Raw genomic sequence first — 17,737 nt, 5'->3', positions numbered from 1 at the left:
TCTGGAGCATCAGCAATTGTGGGTTCGATTACAGGCTCAAAATGGCCAGAAACAAATAACTTTCTTCTGAAACTGGTCAGTCTATTCTTGTTCTGAGAAATGAAGGCTATTCCATGCAAGAAATTGCCAAGAAACTGAAGATCTGGTACAGCGCTGTGTACTACTCCCTTCACAGAACAGCACAAACTGTCTCGAACCAGAATAGAAAGAGTAGTGGGAGGCCCTGGTGCACAACTGAGCAAGAGGACAAGTACATTAGAGCGTCTAGTTTGAGAAACAGACACCTCACAAGTCCTCAACTGGCAGCTTCATTAAATAGTACCTGCAAAACACTGTCTCAACATCAACAGTGAAGAGGCAACTCTGGGATGCTGGCCTTCTAGGCAGAGTTCCTCTGTCCAGTGTCTGTGTTCTTTTGTCCATCTTAATCTTTTATTTTTATTGGCCAGTCTGAGATATGGCTTTTTCTTTGCAACTCTGCCTAGAGGGCCAGGATCCCGGAGTAGCCTCTTCACTGTTGACGTTAAGACTGGTGTTTTGTGTGTACTTAATGAAGCTGTATATATTCCATTAAAAAATCTGCTGTTTCCAGCTACAATAGTCATTTACAACATTAACAATGTCCACACTGTATTTCTGATCAATTTGATGTTATTTTAATGGACAAAGAATGTGCTTTTATTTCTATGGACATTTCTATGTGACCCTAAACCTTTGAACGGTAGTGTATGTTTCACAGTGCTGAGATTTAATTTTAAGTGCAAAGTCTCCATGGGACTATGGCACAACGTCCCAAGAACACCCTAAAAACATCCTCGGAACAAACCGGGAACAAGACAAAACCTCCAGGGGACATTGACACAACATCCTGACGACTTTAGGCGACCATTTTGTGATGTCCTGGGGACGTCTTAACAACTCATTATTGTTTGCAGGGTGTCTCATATTAGCAGGAGAGAGACAGCTATAGGAGAAAAGGGCAAACGTGGGGTGAATAATATTGAAATGGGTTCTGAGTTTGTAATAATGCCCTGAACTTGAGAGGATATCAATTGTCAGGGCTCCATATTCTTTCATTTTTCTCATCAAAGTAGAATTGCATCAAGGCTTGAACTTCTCTTCTCTTTGAACTTGAATAGCCTCTTTGTGGGGGGGTCACCTCTGTTGGGATAAAATAACCCCTCTCAGACGAGCCCCGTCCCACCCCTACCTTCCCTCCATTCCTCGAAGTGACCCTCTTCAAGAACATCTACACTTTGCACCACCACCACCACCCTCCCCAACCCCAGTCTTTCCTTCTAAGGGTCAGGCATCAACTCTCCCTCCCTACATGATGCTGCACTTGCCCTTGAGCTTGTCGGCACGCTTCTGCTTGCCGGAGCGCTTGCCATCGATGCTCAGACTCATGTTCCTCTTCTTCTCCAGGGTGAGCAGCTCCTGGAAGAGCTCTTTGACGTTGTAGTTCATCTTGGCAGAGGTTTCCATGAAGGCACACTTCCATGCTGCAGCCTGCGCCTCACCCTCCGTGGTCTCCACCTCACGCTGGGTTTCGTCACTCTTGTTGCCTACCAGCATGACAGGGATGGCGTCCACGCTTCCCTTGATGGCAAGCACCTGCTGATAGATGGGCTTGAGCTCCTCTAGGGACTGGCGGCTGGTGACAGAGTAGACCAGGATGAAGGCGTGGCCCTTGGATATGGACAAGCGCTGCATGGCGGGAAACTGGTGGCTGCCCGTTGTGTCGGTGATCTGGAGGGTGCACACGCTCTTGTCACAGCTGATCACCTGACGGTAGGTGTCCTCCACAGTGGGGATGTAGGTGTCCCGGAAGGTGCCCTTGACGAAGCGGAGGACCAGGGAGCTCTTGCCCACGCCGCCGGCCCCAAACACCACCACACGGTAGTCGTTGCTCTGCTCCGGCATGCTGGGCCTCTTGGGGGGGTTTCCTAAGACCTGTTTCCTAAAATCTAAGGTTTAGCTAAGACCTCAGTTTTCCTAAGACCTGTTTCCTAAGACCTAAGGAAGAGAGAAGAAAGAGAAGATCAGGTAATCAATGGAGGGGATCAGAAGCAGTATCAGGAAAAACATGAATGCCATTCTTTGTTGATTCAAATCAAATCTAATTTTATTGGTGACATATACAGTGCCTTGCGAAAGTATTCGGCCCCCTTGAACTTTGCGACCTTTTGCCACATTTCAGGCTTCAAACATAAAGATATAAAACTGTATTTTTTTGTGAAGAATCAACAAAAAGTGGGACACAATCATGAAGTGGAACGACATTTATTGGATATTTCAAACTTTTTTAGCAAATCAAAAACTGAAAAATTGGGCGTGCAAAATTATTCAGCTCCTTTACTTTCAGTGCAGCAAACTCTCTCCAGAAGTTCAGTGAGGATCTCTGAATGATCCAATGTTGACCTAAATGACTAATGATGATAAATACAATCCACCTGTGTGTAATCAAGTCTCCGTATAAATGCACCTGCACTGTGATAGTCTCAGAGGTCCGTCAAAAGCGCAGAGAGCATCATGAAGAACAAGGAACACACCAGGCAGGTCCGAGATACTGTTGTGAAGAAGTTTAAAGCCGGATTTGGATACAAAAAGATTTCCCAAGCTTTAAACATCCCAAGGAGCACTGTGCAAGCGATAATATTGAAATGGAAGGAGTATCAGACCACTGCAAATCTACCAAGACCTGGCCGTCCCTCTAAACTTTCAGCTCATACAAGGAGAAGACTGATCAGAGATGCAGCCAAGAGGCCCATGATCACTCTGGATGAACTGCAGAGATCTACAGCTGAGGTGGGAGACTCTGTCCATAGGACAACAATCAGTCGTATATTGCACAAATCTGGCCTTTATGGAAGAGTGGCAAGAAGAAAGCCATTTCTTAAAGATATCCATAAAAAGTGTTGTTTAAAGTTTGCCACAAGCCACCTGGGAGACACACCAAACATGTGGAAGAAGGTGCTCTGGTCAGATGAAACCAAAATTGAACTTTTTGGCAACAATGCAAAACGTTATGTTTGGCGTAAAAGCAACACAGCTCATCACCCTGAACACACCATCCCCACTGTCAAACATGGTGGTGGCAGCATCATGGTTTGGGCCAGCTTTTCTTCAGCAGGGACAGGAAGATGGATGGAGCCAAATACAGGACCATTCTGGAAGAAAACCTGATGGAGTCTGCAAAAGACCTGAGACTGGGACGGAGATTTGTCTTCCAACAAGACAATGATCCAAAACACACCAAACATGTGGAAGAAGGTGCTCTGGTCAGATGAAATCAAAATTGAACTTTTTGGCAACAATGCAAAACGTTATGTTTGGCGTAAAAGCAACACAGCTCATCACCCTGAACACACCATCCCCACTGTCAAACATGGTGGTGGCAGCATCATGGTTTGGGCCAGCTTTTCTTCAGCAGGGACAGGAAGATGGATGGAGCCAAATACAGGACCATTCTGGAAGAAAACCTGATGGAGTCTGCAAAAGACCTGAGACTGGGACGGAGATTTGTCTTCCAACAAGACAATGATCCAAAACATAAAGCAAAATCTACAATGGAATGGTTCAAAAATAAACATATCCAGGTGTTAGAATGGCCAAGTCAAAGTCCAGACCTGAATCCAATCGAGAATCTGTGGAAAGAACTGAAAACTGCTGTTCACAAATGCTCTCCATCCAACCTCACTGAGCTCGAGCTGTTTTGCAAAGAGGAATGGGAAAAAATTTCAGTCTCTCGATGTGCAAAACTGATAGAGACATACCCCAAGCGACTTACAGCTGTAATCGCAGCAAAAGGTGGCGCTACAAAGTATTAACTTAAGGGGGCTGAATAATTTTGCACGCCCAATTTTTCAGTTTTTGATTTGTTAAAAAAGTTTGAAATATCCAATAAATGTCGTTCCACTTCATGATTGTGTCCCACTTGTTGTTGATTCTTCACAAAAAAATACAGTTTTATATATTTATGTTTGAAGCCTGAAATGTGGCAAAAGGTCGCAAAGTTCAAGGGGGCCGAATACTTTCGCAAGGCACTGTACATGTTTAGCAGATGATGTTGCGGGTGTAGCGAAATACTTGTGGGTGTAGCGAAATGCTTGTAGGAGGGATTGGGATTTTTCTTGTTGAAGCTACTCCAGTGGTTGAAATTATGTCAAATGATGTCATTTCAACCAGTTTGGCCAGTTGGGACACGGCTACAAAACAACAACAACATAACAATCACATCTGGTCAGGCTTTAGCCTTTTGGGGTCCCAAAGCGAGATTTGGTTGTAGTGCCCCCCACCTTTCGGCAAAACCTTTCAGTAGCCCCCCTCTTGACGGTGGAGAGAACAATTTAAGTTGAAAGTTAATTTCCTGCAATTCTATTATTTGAACATGGGACGTAGAGAAAATGTTGCTGTTTTAAAACAAGTTTTCTGCAATTACACAAATTTTACCATGGTGCAGAAAGAAAACATTGCAATTTAATAACACATTTCATGCAAGTCTACAAATTTTGCCATAGGACAGAGATAATTTTTTTGCAGTTTTTAAACAAATTTCCTGAAATTCTACCCACTTTGTCATGGGGTGGAGAGACATGTTTGCAGGTTTAAAGCAAATGTTATGCCATTCTACACATTTTGTAATGACATGCCATATTAATAGCATATCTGAGTGAGAATTAGTAACAAAATCAATGGGAGGTTACCTGGCTAGACAAAGTACCAACATGAAAATGTTTAGCTGACAATGCTAATTGAGAGAGAAACTGCTGATGCATAACCACATTTCGAAAATTGCACCGGGTGTATTCTACTATTCTTACTCAGTAAGTTGAGACCCCAATTGAGTTGTATATACACAGTACCAGTCAAAAGTTTGGACACACCTACTCATTCAAAGGTTTTTCATTATTTTGACTATTTTCTACATTGTAGAATAATAGTGAAGACATCAAAACTATGAAATAACACATATGGAATCACTTAGTAACCAAAAAAGTGTTAAACAAATCAAAAAATATTTTAGATTCTTCAAAGTAGCCACCCTTTGCCTTGATGACAGCTATGTACACTCTCGGCATTCTATCAACCAGCTTCACGAGGAATGCTTTTCCAACAGTCTGGAAGGAGTTCCAACATATGCTGTGAACTTGTTGGATGCTTTTTTCTTTGTTGGATGCTTTTTTTTCTTTTTTCTAACTCATCCCAAACCATCTCAAATGGGTTTGAGGTCAGGTGATTGTGGAGGCCAGGTCATCTGATGCAGCACTCCACTGTCCTTGGTCAAATAGCCCTCCACAGCCTGGAGGTGTGTTTTGGGTCATTGTCCTGATAGTCCCACTAAGCCCAAACCAGATGGGATAGCGTATCGCTGCAGAATGCTGCGGTAGCCATGCTTGTTCAGTGTGCCTTGAATTCTAAATAAATCACAGACAGTGTCACCAGCAAAGCACCATCACACCTCCTCCATGCTTCACAGGGGGAACCATACATGCAGAGATCATCCGTTCACCTACTCAGGCCTGTTCTGTAAAGGGAGTAGTACACAACGTTGTACGAGATCTTCAGTTTCTTGGCAATTTCTTGCATGGAATAGCCTTCATTTCTTAGAACAAGAATAGACGGATGAGTTTCAGAAGAAAGTCTTTGTTTCTGGCCATTTTGAGCCTGTAATCGAACCCACAAATGCTGATGCTCCAGATACTCAATTAGTCTAAAGAAGGCCAGTTGTATTGCTTTTTTAATCAGAACTACAGTTTTCAGCTGTGCTAACATAATTGCAAAAGGGTTTCTAGTGATCAATTAGCCTTTTCAAATGATGCACTTGGATTAGCTAACACAACGTGCCATTGGAACACAGTAGTGATGGTTGCTGATAATGGGCCTCTGTACGCCTATGTAGATATTCCATTCAAAATCAGTGCGAAATCAGTGCGTCGTGCGTCCTCCGATACACAACCCAACCAAGTCGCACTGCTTCTTAACACAGCGCACATCCAACCCGGAAGCCAGCCGCACCAAGGAGGAGGAAGGAAACATCGTGCACCTGGCCACCTTGGCTAGCGCACACTGTGCCCAGCCCGCCACAGGAGTCGCTGGTACGCGATGAGACAAGGACACCCCTACCGACCAAGCCCTCCCTAACCTGGGCGATGCTAGACCAATTGTGCGTCGCCCCACGGACCTCCCGGTCGCGGCCGGTTACGACAGAGCACAGCTGGCGCTGCTGGCGCTGCAGTACAGCGCCCTTAACCACTGCGCCACCCGGGAGGCTCTACACTGTATTTCTGATCAATTTTATGTTATTTTAATTTAATTATTGCTTTTCTTTCAAAAACAAGAACATTTCTAAGTGACCCCAAACTTTTGAACGGTAGGTAGTATATATATAAAAACTGGTCCTGGAGACCATACCCAACACAATATCTTAATCATGGCATAAAACTAGTTTTTATCTAAATAGCATCCTCGCTTACACAGATCTTGTTGTGCACTTGAACAATTTATAAGCGACCCTAAACTGAGATAAACAGTGTGATTGTCACGTCCTGACCATAGAGAGTCCTTATTTTCTATGGTGGAGTAGGTCAGGGCGTGACTGGGGCTTAGTCTAGTTTATTATTTCTATGTGGGGTTCTAGTTTTGTTTTCTATTTTGGTGATTTTGTATGATTTCCAATTAGAGGCAGCTGGTAATCGTTGTCTCTAATTGGGGATCATATTTAGGTAGCTTTTTTTCCACCTGTTCTGTGGGATATTGTTTATGGGTAGTTGTATGTCAGCAATCCATTGTCATCACTGTTGTTATTAGTTTATTGTTTTTGCTAAGTTTCATGATTAATAAATGATGTGGAACTCAACATGGTCCGTTTCTACAAACGATTTTGACAGTGATAAGCTTGTTTTTCCCTTTAAAGCCAAGCTTGCCGTCATAGATTATGCAAATCAATGAGTTCTCAGATCTATCCACAGCACAGGGGGCAGAAGACGCCAAGCACATTGTCGTCAAACGCGTGTTTGATCCAAGATCTGTTTGTGCTGTCTTGCCACCTCCTATAGAGATTGCTTGGAATTGTCACGCCAACAGTTTTTGGAATGACAATTACCATAGGAATTGGCAAGACTGCAAAACATATCTCAGACTAGGCAAGTGCTTGTGCGATCCAATGTTACATGGGGGCTGCATTGCAATAATGCCAAAGACTAGAAAGGTATGGAAAACATCAATACAAAATAGTGATAGTACTATTTCTCAAATAGTAATTGAAAAATAATTATATGTACTGTATCATTAATCTTAATGTACATTAGTTGGTAATGGATAAAAAATGTATGTTAAATGCGAAACTGTAGCTCGGTAGTTGGAGTGTCATGTAGGCCTATTGCATTTTCATACGCGAGCTCATGTACATGACAATGAGTGTAAAGGAGGTGGTTCAGTAAGCTATGCTTGCATTTTGAATAACCTTGCCCAGGCTTTAGCTCAGTGGGCTAACACAATCCTGAGGTGACAGACAACCCAGGTTCAATACCAATCAGTCACATGAGCACAGGTTCAGACATGCAAATTAGTACACACGTGGGAGTGTTAAGGTATGTGTCTGTGCGCAGGCATGTGTGTGAAAGATCGTGTGTTTGCTGCCATCAGCACTATAGTCAGGGTGTATTAGGAAGTCATTAATCTTGCTGTGGCTGAGCAGTGGGCTATCAGTCTTTGGGTGTGTAGGTGGAGAAACCAGGTGGAATGGAAGGGGGCCAAGCCTGGGAGAGCTGACAGATTGCCACTCTGAGTGGGAAGATGACTGAGTGAGAGACTAAGAGGAAGAACAATCCGGATCTAGTGTCAGAATGTGTCACGCCTTGATCTGTTTCACCTGTCTTTGTTATTGTCTCCACCCCCCTCCAGGTGTTGCCCATCTTCCCCATTAGCCACTGTGTATTTATACATGTGTTCTCTATTTGTCTGTTGCCAGTTTGTCTTGTTTGTCAAGCTAACCAGCGTTTGTCCTGTCAGCTCTTGGTTTTTTTCCAGCCTCTCTTTTTCTCGACCTCCTGGTTTTTGACCCTTGCCTTCCCTGTCCTGACCCTGAACCCACCCGCCTGACCGTAAGCCTGCCTGCCGTCCTGTACCTTTGCCCCTTTCTGGATTTCAGACCTCTGCCTGACCTGACCCTGAGCCTTCCTGTCGTCCTGTACCTTTGCCTCTGTTGCTGTAATAAACACTGTTACTTCAACACGGTCTGCGTCTGGATCTTACCTTATCCTGATAAGAATGACTAATTCAAGGTTTTGGTTGGGGGTTTTGCTCAAACATAGGGACATGGTCAAAAGAGCGTTTTGCCAGCTTTCTGTCTGTTATTCAAGTGATCACTATCAGTTCTATCTATGCACTCCAAGAGACATTAAAAACACTCAAAATATCACTTCAACTATATTACTGCAGTTTGAGTGTCAACCCAGACTTTTTCCAGGCAATCAAAAGCCATAACCAAGGCCATCCAGGTGACCATCAAAATGGAATATCAAGGTACATAGGACAAGACAACACTCATCTACAAGACAGTCTACCAGGACTTGATTCATGGGTCTCTGACGGTTGCTGGAGCATTTTTTTAAACCGAATGGTATGCCCTTAAACTCAGAGACCATAGGGGAGACAACTTAATATTGGATCTGCTATCAGCAACATCTCCACCTGCTAGTTGTTGACTTTCAAAAAACACAAGATTCCAAGAATTCCTCTAAGATCAAGAATGGAGTTCCTTCAGTAAGTAGAGCAGTAGTGGAAATACCCCAACCATTAATGTCTACTGCAGGAGAGTGCTTGAGTACAGAGACACTGACATGATTGGGATTCGGATAATGGAGGATCTAGGTGTCACAAATCAACAGCTAAAAGTCAATCACTGTGAATAGAGATTTAAAGGGTTACATAATAGGTAGCATACTCCACCTCTATGCCTTGCTTGTCTTGTGAGTATTTATCATTAAAGCTGAGCAGGTAGAAGCAATATCATCACACCCATGATTGTTTACGTTAAAGGGATAGTCCACTCTAGCTTCACAAGGTGTGGGACATAGACTCATCTCGACATGAGACCACATCTGATGTCTGAAAACATCTGAGCAACTTGGATTTTTCAAGCAAACTATCATTCGAATGTACTGTACTAGAAGACTACACCATGTTGCTCCTACCTATTCAGTGCTTTCAGCTCAGCGAACAGTAGGAGACATATTTCCCTGTGTGGGTTTCTGAGCCTTGTATATTACAGCCAAATGATTCCCATGGACCAGACAGATGCTAGATGGACCTCCGCTGTTCGTCTGTGGATGAAGGCTCCTGTGCGGCACCATGCATAGTAATCTGTTTGTAGTACTGTTTGTAGTACATCCCACCCATTACAATGAGCCTGTCCTATAGCACCTCCCACCAGTCTCCTCTGGGGTAATTTACATATTTTAGCTGGACTTTGATTAATGCATACAAGGTTGTCCTTATGCTAGTAAACAGTGAAAATAACTGGTTGTTGCTTACAGTACAATGTTAATGTTGTTGCTTATAGCACAACATTAATGTCCTGTATGATGAACTTAAAAAACAACTCTGATTTTATGTCAGGTTTGTTCATATTTCTACATATTGAAATGGTGATGTGTCACTCCTAGGGTTTAAGTCACTGCTCTGTCTCTGTCGGTGCCTGCTGTACTGGTGTCCACCCAGAGAGATTGCTGGGTTGGTAATGAAGGCTCTGTGGACCAGTGGAGAGATAGGGTCCCCAGCCAGAGACGTTTCCATACTACCACCCCCATCTATCTGCCTGTGATAGCAATGCGTAATGACAGCCTGGACACTGCTGCTCTGGGCTCCCCCTGGCCTGCATGTCTGGTGGCCAGACCATATAGCCCAAGAGGCCACTGTTAGCCCAAGAGGCCATTTCCAGGGAAATTCTCTCCCGGCTATGGTTACATTGTCATTTGTTCCATGATTTACAGTGCCTTCACTGTAAAGGCACTGTTCCTTCACTCCTTGACTTTCTCCTCATTTTGTTGTGTTACAAGGTGGGATTAAAATGGATTTAATTTACATTTTTTGGTCAACGATCTACACAAAATTCTAACATTTGAAAGAACTAAAATGAACAATAAAACACTAATATATCTTGATTACTTACAGTACCAGTCAAAAGTTTGGACACACCTGCTCACTTAAGGGTTTTTCTTTATTTTTTAAAAACTATTTTCTACATTGTAGAATAATAGTGAAGACATCAAAACTATGAAATAACACATATGGAATTGTGAAGTAACCAAAAAAGTGTTAAACAAATCAAAATATATTTTATATTTTCACACTCTTGGCATTCTCTCAACCAGCTTCACCTGGAATGATTTTACAGCAGTCTTGAAGGAGTTCCCACATATGCTGAGCACTTGTTGCCTGATTTTGCTTCACTCTGTGGTCCAACTCATCCCAAACCCTCTCAATTGGGTTGAGGTCGGGTGATTGTGGAGGCCAGGTCATCTGATGCAGCACTCCATCACTCTCCTTCTTGGTCAAATAGCCCTTACACAGCCTGGAGGTGTGTTGGGTTCATTGTCCTTTTGAAAAACAAATGATAGTCCCACTAAGCGTGGTTTCTTTGCAGCAATTCGACCATGGAGGCCTGATTCACGCAGTCTCCTCTGAACAGTTGATGTTGAGATGTATCTGTTACTTGAACTCTGTGAAGTTTGTATTTGGTCTACAATTTCTGAGGTTGGTAACTCTATGAACGTATCCTCTGTAGCAGAGGTAACTCTGGGTCTTCCTTTCATGTGGCGGTCCTCCTGAGAGACAGTTTCGTCATAGTGCTTGATGGTTTTTGTGACTGCACTTGAAGAACCTTTCAAAGTTCTTGACATTTTCCAGATTGACTGACCTTTATGTCTTAAAATAATGATGGACTGTCGTTTCTCTTTGCTTACTTGAACTCAAATGCATTTAGAAGGAAAGAAATTCCACAAATGAACTTTTAACAAGGCACACCTGCTAATTGAAATGCATTCCAGGTGACAACCTCATGAAGCTCGTTGAGAGAATGTCAAGAGTGTGCAAAGCTGTCATCAAGGCAAACAGTGGCTACTTTGAAGAATCTCAAATATATAATATATTTTGATTTGTTTAACCCTTTTTTGGTTACTACATGATTCCATATGTGTAATTTCATCATTTTGATGTATTCACTACTTTATACAATGTAGAAAATATTAAAAAATAAAGAAAAACCCTTACATGACTAGGTGTGTCCAAATTTGAGTAATTACATGTTAGAATCACCGTTGGCAATTATTATAGCTGTGAATCTTTCTGGGTAAGTCTCTAAGATTTGCACACCTGGATTGTACAATGTTTGAACATTATTCTTTTAAGATTCTTCAAGCTCTATCAAGTTGGTTGTGGATCATTGCTAGACAGACATTTTCAAGTCTTGCCATAGATTTTCAAGATTATTTAAGTCAAAACTGTAACTAGGCCACTCTGTAACATTCATTGTCGTCTTGGTAAGCAACTCCAGTGTATTTTTGGCCTTGTGTTTTAGGTTATTGTCCTGCTGAAAGGTGAATTTGTCTCCCAGTACCTGTTGGAAAGCAGACTGAACCAGGTTTTCCTCTAGGATTTTTCCTGTGCAGAACTCTATTCCATCTCTTTTTATCCAAAAAACTCCCTAATCCTTGCAGATGACAAGCATACCCATAACATGATGCAACCACCGCCATGCTTAAAACTATGTAGAGTGGTACTCTGTGATGTGTTGTGTTGGATTTGCCCCAAACATAGTGTGTTGTATTCAGGACATAAAGTTAATTTCTTTGCCACGTTTTTTGCTGTTTTACTTTAGTGCCTTATTGCAAACAAGATGCATGTTTTGCAATATTTGTATTCTGTACAGTCTTCCTTCTTTTCACTCTGTCATTTAGGTTAGTATTGTGGAGTGATTACAATGTTGTTGATCTATTCTCAGTTATCCTATCACAAACATTAAACTCTGTAATTGATTTTAAGTCACTACTGGCCTCATGGTGAAATCCCTTAGCAGTTTCCTTCCTCTCCGGCAACTGAGTTAGGAATGACACCTGTATCTCTGTAGTGACTGGGTGTATTGATACACCATCCAAAGTGTAATTAATAACTTCACCATGCTCAAAGGGATATTCAATATCTGTTTGTTTTTTACCCATCTACCAATAGGTGTCCTTTTTGCAAGGCATTTGAAAGCCTCCCTGGTCTTTGTGGTTGAATCTCCGTTTGAAATCTCCTCTCAACTGAGGAATCTTACAGATAATTGTATGTGTGGGATACAGAGATGAGGTAGTCATTCAAAAATCATGTTAAACACTACTATTGCACACAGAGAGTCCATGCAACTTATGTGACTTGTTAAGCAAATATTTACTCCTGAACTTTTTAAGCTTGCCATAACAAAGGGGTTGAATACTTATTGACTTAAGACATTTCAGCTTTTCATTTTCTATTCATTTGTAAACATTTCTAAAAACACAATTCCACTCTGACATTATGGGGTATTGTGTGTAATCCAGTGACACAAAATATAAATGTAATCAATTTTACATTCAGGCTGTGACACAACAAAATGTGGAATAGACACCTAATATTGTTTCATCACATGAAACAACGCTTCATGTTTTTTTTTATAAATAACTTACAAATAGATCAATTCAATCTCTCTATATAGTTAATGTTAATGTTATAGTTAATGTTAGATTTTTACTATATGAAAAGAGCTTAAAGATGAAAAGATTATAAGTAATTTCACACAAAGTGTCACCTCCAGAAGGAGCTTTTTTTAGTCGCTCATGTTTAACGTCATCCCTCTACCCACAGTGAGAGACAGATTTAGAAGAATGACTTGAAGGTCTGGTAATCAATCTACTCCCAAGATTTGGTTCATGCATGCTCGCCCTGTGCGTGTGTGTGTGTGTGTCTGTGCGCGTGTGTGTGTGTGTGTGTGTGTGTGTGTCTGTGCGCGCGCGTGTGTGTGTGTGTGTGTGTGTGTGTGTGTGTGTGTGTGTGTGTGTGTGTGTGTGTGTGTGTGTGTGTGTGTTCCCTCCCCCTGCAGCTCTGATATTTCTCCGTTGTGTGTATTGTTTTCTACAGATCTCTGGGAGATCTGGTTACTGTGGTAACAAGGCCCAGAGGAAAATCTATGACAGAGGAAGAGAGGGTGTGTGTGTGTGTGTGTGTGTGTGTGTGTGTGTGTGTGTGTGTGTGTGTGTGTGTGTGTGTGTTAAAGGAGATAGACAAAGACAGCAGAGGGGTGATGACTTGTACATTTTGGGACAGGTTAAAAACATGTCATCGCCCCTGTCATCACTCAGTTGCCATGGTTACCTGCCCACACGCTTTTATGTCATATCCTTTTTCAGAGAGGTCAACAACACAACAAGAGAATGTCAGGAATTGACGTCAAATTTTCTCAGACTCTCTTTCTGAAATTGACAGTATGGCAATTCCTATCATTGTCAAATGTTTGGACCATTACTGAGAATTGACAACTTGCTAGCCATATAGAGTACCACAGTTTGAACCATAATACCCATAAAACCTAGAGGTCAAATAGGGAAATGGTTCCAATCGTTTTTCTACCATTCATTTTTCCCATGGGGGATTTTAGACACACTTAAAATAAGGGCTGTATCTTGTGTAGGCTTACCCTGGCGTGAGTCAGAGCCTAGAGTCTAGAGCCTAGAGTCTCCCTCCAGTCCGGAGCTGCCAGAGCCGCCCTTCACTCCGAAGCCGCCGCCCATCAGTTCAGTGGCACCCTCTACGAGGGTCTTCAGTCCGGGGCCAGTTGTGAGGGTCCCCGCTCCAGAGGCGCCACCTAAGTGGGCCAAGACTGAGGTGGTGCGGGGTCCACGTCCCAACCCGAGCCGCCGCCGTACAGAAGGCCCACCCGGACTCTTCCCTTTAGAGTCAGGTTTTGCGGCCGGAGTCCGCACCTTTGGGGGGGTACTGTCACGCCCTGGCCATAGAGGCTTTCTATTCTCTATTTTGGTTAGGCCAGAGTGTGACTAGGGTGGGCGTTCTATGTTATTTTTTCTGTTTTTGTCTTTCTTTGTTTTTGGCCGGGTATGGTTCTCAATCAGGGACAGCTGTCTGTCGTTGTCTCTGATTGAGAACCATACTTAGGTAGCTCTTGCCCACATGGGTTTTGTGGGGAGTTATTTTCTGTTTAGTGTGTTTTGCACCTGACGGAGCTGTTTTGGTTGTTCCTTGTGTTACTTTGTATTTAGTGTTCAGTGCTATTTAATAAAATGACGAACACGTACCACGCTGCACCTTGGTCCTCACCTTCTTCCGCCAACGACCGTTACACATATCCTATCTGTGTAACGCCTAGCCGTCTGCATAGATGCCTACCTACTGTAGTAACCATATTCACACCAGCATTTCATATTACAGTAATAACTATCTAAAAACACAAACCACCACATTGTAAGAATGCCAAAGCTACATATCTCATCGCTCCACCACCAACATCAACAACAACAGCCAAGATGGAGAACTCATCCAGAGAATCGTCCAGTGAACAACATGGCTTCCTCACACACACCTAATGAATGGCATTGTCTGTGGCAGGCATGTAACAGCCCAGATAAAGGGAGTAGTTCTGACATCTCTTAGGCCCAGCTTAGTGCCTCTCTTCCCTGCCTGCCTCCCCCTTGTAGTCTTGGGCTTTGTGTGGACGACACCCTTGAGAATGCAGCACGCTGTCCTGAGAATGTGTGTTTGAGCGAAACGTGCTGATGCTAACAACAGTCCAAGGTGCCACACGTGATTAAGTATATAGCCTATCCTGGGGATGAGCTATCTACCAACACACACACAAACCACACACACACAGAGAGAGAGCAATCTATAATAGACATTAAGTGCCGTCCAGACCAGTATTGCCAGAATGGTGTGGGGGAGATAGTAGACAGACCACAACAGTATGTCAAGAGAGAGGGATTTTGATGTTATGACAATTGGGAAATAATGCCAGCCTCCAATATCTTGATTCCTGTGCATTTTGGCGAGGAAAACCATGGCAACACAACTGCAAAATAATGGCAACACAAACACGTTCGCAGGCACGCACATAAATTTTTCAATGGTTGGACAGATTATTGAAACTCAGTCCCAGTTGAACACTTTTGAAACCTTGGTTGGGGTTCCCACCACCCACCACCCGCCACACACCACTCACCACTAACCACCCACCATCACCACCCACCACAAACCACCCACCACTCACCCACTGTGCCACAACCCCATGACACTAATAGACCCATCCACAAACATGAACAACCCCTAGTTCCCCCATACCCCTGAATGTTGAGATTTGAAACGATTGGATATGTTGGAAAATTTCACATCAACCAAAATGATAGCAGAAAAAAGTCATTGTAATATAGCGTAGGCTAGATTGGTTAAAACGTTAATATATTCTTAACATCTGGTACAGGGGTCATTGATGTAGAGTTGGTTCCGGTTCGATTGGTGGTGGTAAAATGATTAATGATTCCCTATAGTGATCAAGATGTGATGATTGCCCCACTACTTTCCTAACACATGCTAAGGTTAGCGGATATAGAGTCAGGGGTGGCAGGTAGCCTGGCAGTTAGGAGCGTTGGGCCAGTAACAATATAAAAATCTGTTTTGCCCTTAAGCATGGCAATTAACCCTAATTGCTCCAGGGTAGCCGTCAATAAGGACTGATCCCCTGGCTGGGACCCCACTCTCCGAGGGTGTCTCAAGGGGAGTGAGATATTCAAAAAACACATTTCCATTTCACACCTGTAGTGATTACCCACTTGTACATACAGAGAAACAGGACTATAAGACCCCTTAATTTTGATTATTATTATTTATTTATTTTTTATTATCAGGGTCTCACCCCTACAATGCATATTTCATACATCTGTCAGGACAGACGCTGGTAGACGAGAAGCAAGTACAGCGAGTTAATATTTAATGAATAAACAGACAGGAAACAAAACACGAACAGCGTCTGGACAAGGGACACATTACGACATTAATGCCGACTCGGGAAAGAAACTGAGGAGGTGACAGATATAAGGGAGGTAATTAATAACGTGATGAGTCCAGGTGAGTCCGATGAAGCGCTGATGCGCGTAACAATGGTGACAGGTGTGCGTAATCATAAGCAGCCTGGTGACCATGAGCGTTAGCGAGGGGGAGCGGGAGCGGGAGCAGACGAGACAGTACCTCCCCTCTAGGGGCGTCACCTGGCGTCCCACCTGGGGAAGCCCGACGGGCCGGCGAGGCATGGGAGCCCGACGAGCCGGCCGAGGCGTGGGATCCCGACGAGCCGGCCGAGGCGTGGGAGCCTGTGGAGCGGCTGAGGCATGGCGTGGGAGCCTGATGAGCCAACCGAGGCTTGTGAGCCTCTGGAGCCAACCGAGGCTTGTGAGCCTCCGGAGCCAGCTGAGGCAAGGGAGCCTGACGAGCCAGCTGAGGCATCCCCGGTTGCTTCGACAGCGGCACCCGGACCCAAAGCCACCAACAAAAACAAAAAACTCCCTGATGCTTCTAATTGAGGAGTCATCATTCTGCAGGGACAGATGCTGGGAGACGAGAAGGAAATGTTCAAGGAGTGAATATTTAATTAATAAACAGACAGGAAACAAAACACGAACAGTGTCTGGACAAGGGACACATAAAGACATTAATGCCGACTCAGAAAATAAATTGAGGAAGTGACAAAGAACCCTTTTAGAACCCTGTCTTCTGAATGTTCTCAAATGAAAAAAGGTTCCCAGCTGAACCCTTGAAGATCTCAAGATGTTTTTGTTTGTTCTAAGAGTGTACCTTGTCAACGCTGCAATAACAAGACCTTGTCAATGCTGCAATAACAAGACCTTGTCAACGCTGCAATAACAAGACCTTGTCAACGCTGCAATAACAAGACCTTGTCAACGCTGCAATAACAAGACCTTGTCAACGCTGCAATAACAAGACCTTGTCAACGCTGCAATAACAAGACCTTGCCAATGGTTCAATTATATTAATAGGCGAAGAAAATGACCTACAGTACCTGGGTTAATGACCTACAGTACCTGGGTTAATTACCTACAGTACCTGGGTTAATTCTTTAGAACGTCCCATTGGGGGACCCTCCTGATGTCCAAGTGGGGGACCCTCCTGTCTTAGGTGTTCAGTGTCCCATCGTAAAAGACACCTCACCCTCTGCCCTACTAGGTCCTCAGTCTATAGCCCCCTCGCCTGCCGTCGCAGCAGGGGACCAGCTGAGCTCTCCTGCTGCGGCCTAGCATCACAACCCGGGGCCTTCGTCTGGTCACCGTACTTTGCTCTGGTCTCCTGATCCGAGGTCTTCGCCTGGTTCCTCAGCCTGGGTCTGGCCTGTCCGGTGGCCACCGCCTGTGGCTGCTCCATGAGTCCAGCCACCCAAGTATCCAGTCTCAGACTCCTTGTTGAGCTCTGTCGCTGCGACCTTGAGGTCTCCAGTCCGACTGTCCTCAGCTGACCCCATGCTGTGGGTCAAGATGACTCCTGTTCTTCCGCTGGGGGCCTCACCTGCCCTCACTGCCGAGGTCCTTCTGTTGCCTGTTTCTTGGCAGAGGTTGGCGCTCCTCTTCCACAACTGCTGCACAGCCTGCACTGGTATCGGCCTCATCAAACAGCCAGGTTCGGTGACCTCAAACACCTACTT

At 43.9% G+C, this 17,737-nt stretch overlaps 1 protein-coding gene across 1 annotated transcript; it reads right to left on the bottom strand.

The window, feature by feature from the left end:
- Positions 1 to 1,326: 1,326 nt before the first annotated feature.
- LOC139415267 (GTP-binding protein Di-Ras1) lies at positions 1,327 to 1,923 on the bottom strand. The gene has a single exon (XM_071163248.1). The coding sequence runs from the start codon at positions 1,921 to 1,923 to the stop codon at positions 1,327 to 1,329; it is 597 nt and encodes a 198-aa protein (XP_071019349.1).
- Positions 1,924 to 17,737: the final 15,814 nt, after the last annotated feature.

Source organism: Oncorhynchus clarkii, chromosome 1 (assembly GCF_045791955.1).
Source record: "Oncorhynchus clarkii lewisi isolate Uvic-CL-2024 chromosome 1, UVic_Ocla_1.0, whole genome shotgun sequence".
NCBI lineage: Eukaryota > Metazoa > Chordata > Actinopteri > Salmoniformes > Salmonidae > Oncorhynchus > Oncorhynchus clarkii.
Note: the sequence above shows the minus strand (reverse complement) of the source record. Positions and strands in the feature narration are given on the sequence as shown.

Excerpts from the sequence above, each read along its gene's own strand:
- LOC139415267 (XM_071163248.1), bottom strand. The coding sequence starts at position 1,923 with ATGCCGGAGCAGAGCAACGACTACCGTGTGGTGGTGTTTGGGGCCGGC.